Here is a 1655-nt window from a genome sequence, read left to right on the forward strand (position 1 = left end):
TACCTCAAGAGCTGACTGGATATCTGTAAGCATAAGTTACTCATCAGTACACGATGATCCCTAATTTCATAGCTTTTAGAATGAAAAAAAAAGATATCATGATATCATAGAACTGTTTAGACAGCTTTATGACAGCAATAACAACCGACAATCCTAATTTTTATAGCCATTGACTTGCTAAATAACAGCTGGTTATGTGTGAGTCTAATCTTCAATAATAGATGAAAGAATGTTTGACTCTATCACAACACACAAGTCACCGTGCTAAATTACCTTCTCCTACAGCAGGGAAAATGATTCTTGAGGGCAGATTTGTTATTATGGATGAGGATGAAGGGGCAAAATGTGGGGAAGCACGTGTCTAGTAATGTAAATATGCTGACTATCCACAGCCTTGGATTGTCAAATACGACAGTATATATAACTAATATGAAGGACATTGAGTAGGAGAGGACAAAGGTGCACACAAGGATCAAGATGGTTTTTGTGGCTTTGTCTTCAGGGGAGACTCTGAGGGAATACTGGACACTGTGGATGTGCTGTAGCTGACTCTTGTGCCTATAGAGGGTACTCACCATGAAGACACTGGCCCAGACCATGAGACCCAAACATAGACCATCAGTGAAACACAGCAAGGACAGATGTAGCCCAGGTACAGAATTGCGAAAAACAAATGCTGAGCAGTACCCCAACTTGATTTTCTTGGTGAAGTTTTTGTTAGTACCAGATCCAATCACATCTACAGCTGTTTTGCTGTTTAGAAGCAGATGAACAAGCCAGCTGAGTGAGCAGAACTGAACCATGTACTTGGAGACTGAATGTTTCAGCTTCATCCACCTGGAGTTGCTGGGGCTGATTGTGATTGCTTGGAAACAGCTCAAGAGGCAGGTGCAGTGCAGGGAAATGCCCCGGGACACCCGGTTACTGTAGAGAGTAAGTTTACATAACAGGTCATCCAGGAGATATTGCAAGCCCAACTGTGCCATTATTTGAGGAATTACTCTTGAGATGATAACCAAGGAATTGGCTAAAGTCAGGTGCCTCAAAATCTGGTCTTTGGGCATCAGACTTTTTCCAGTGAATACAGATGCAACATAAGGAAGAAGAATCGACCAATTGCCAAAGATCCCCACAGCTGTCTGAAAAAAGAACAAAATTCCCATTGACAGATTCTCAGGAGCCATATTCTTTTCACCTGAGAGAAACAAATTTAACCACATCAGTACAACCAGGAAGAAGACATTTAAAAGTGTATTAATTTTTTAGTAGCTCGAATTGTATCATTGACTCATTAGGCCAAATGGCTGTCTTATCCCAAGTTACCCAATCAATAAGATATAATGCTGTGGTCATACACATTTTAGGTTATCAGATGTGGGAATAAAGGAAAGGATGGAACTATGGGCTCGGAGTTGTAATAGTTCCTCGAATGATTTATAGTCTTCACAGTTCCTCAAATGATTTTTCTAAACTAATAATATCCAATAGATACTTCCAATTTTGAATTGAGTATACTAATGTCAACAACAAACTCAATTGCTTCCTGCAGTTCAGCTATTAAAACACAAAAGTAGAAATTAAACACTATACCCAGAGATACAGAAACCTGTAAGCAAGAAGAATCGAAAGAATGAATACATGTCAAAAGACAGGCT

At 39.6% G+C, this 1655-nt stretch overlaps 1 protein-coding gene across 1 annotated transcript; it reads right to left on the minus strand.

Annotated features, from left to right (window-relative positions):
* Positions 1–269: 269 nt before the first annotated feature.
* LOC121449110 (vomeronasal type-1 receptor 2-like) lies at positions 270–1220 on the minus strand. Its single transcript, XM_041653332.1, has one exon. It carries the CDS (start codon positions 1218–1220, stop codon positions 270–272), a length of 951 nt encoding a protein of 316 aa, XP_041509266.1.
* Positions 1221–1655: the final 435 nt, after the last annotated feature.

Source organism: Microtus oregoni, unplaced genomic scaffold (genome assembly GCF_018167655.1).
Source record: "Microtus oregoni isolate MIOR12 unplaced genomic scaffold, Mior012 000006F_ref0000085, whole genome shotgun sequence".
Taxonomy (NCBI): domain Eukaryota; kingdom Metazoa; phylum Chordata; class Mammalia; order Rodentia; family Cricetidae; genus Microtus; species Microtus oregoni.

Excerpts from the sequence above, each read along its gene's own strand:
- LOC121449110 (XM_041653332.1), bottom strand. The coding sequence starts at position 1,220 with ATGTGGTTAAATTTGTTTCTCTCAGGTGAAAAGAATATGGCTCCTGAG.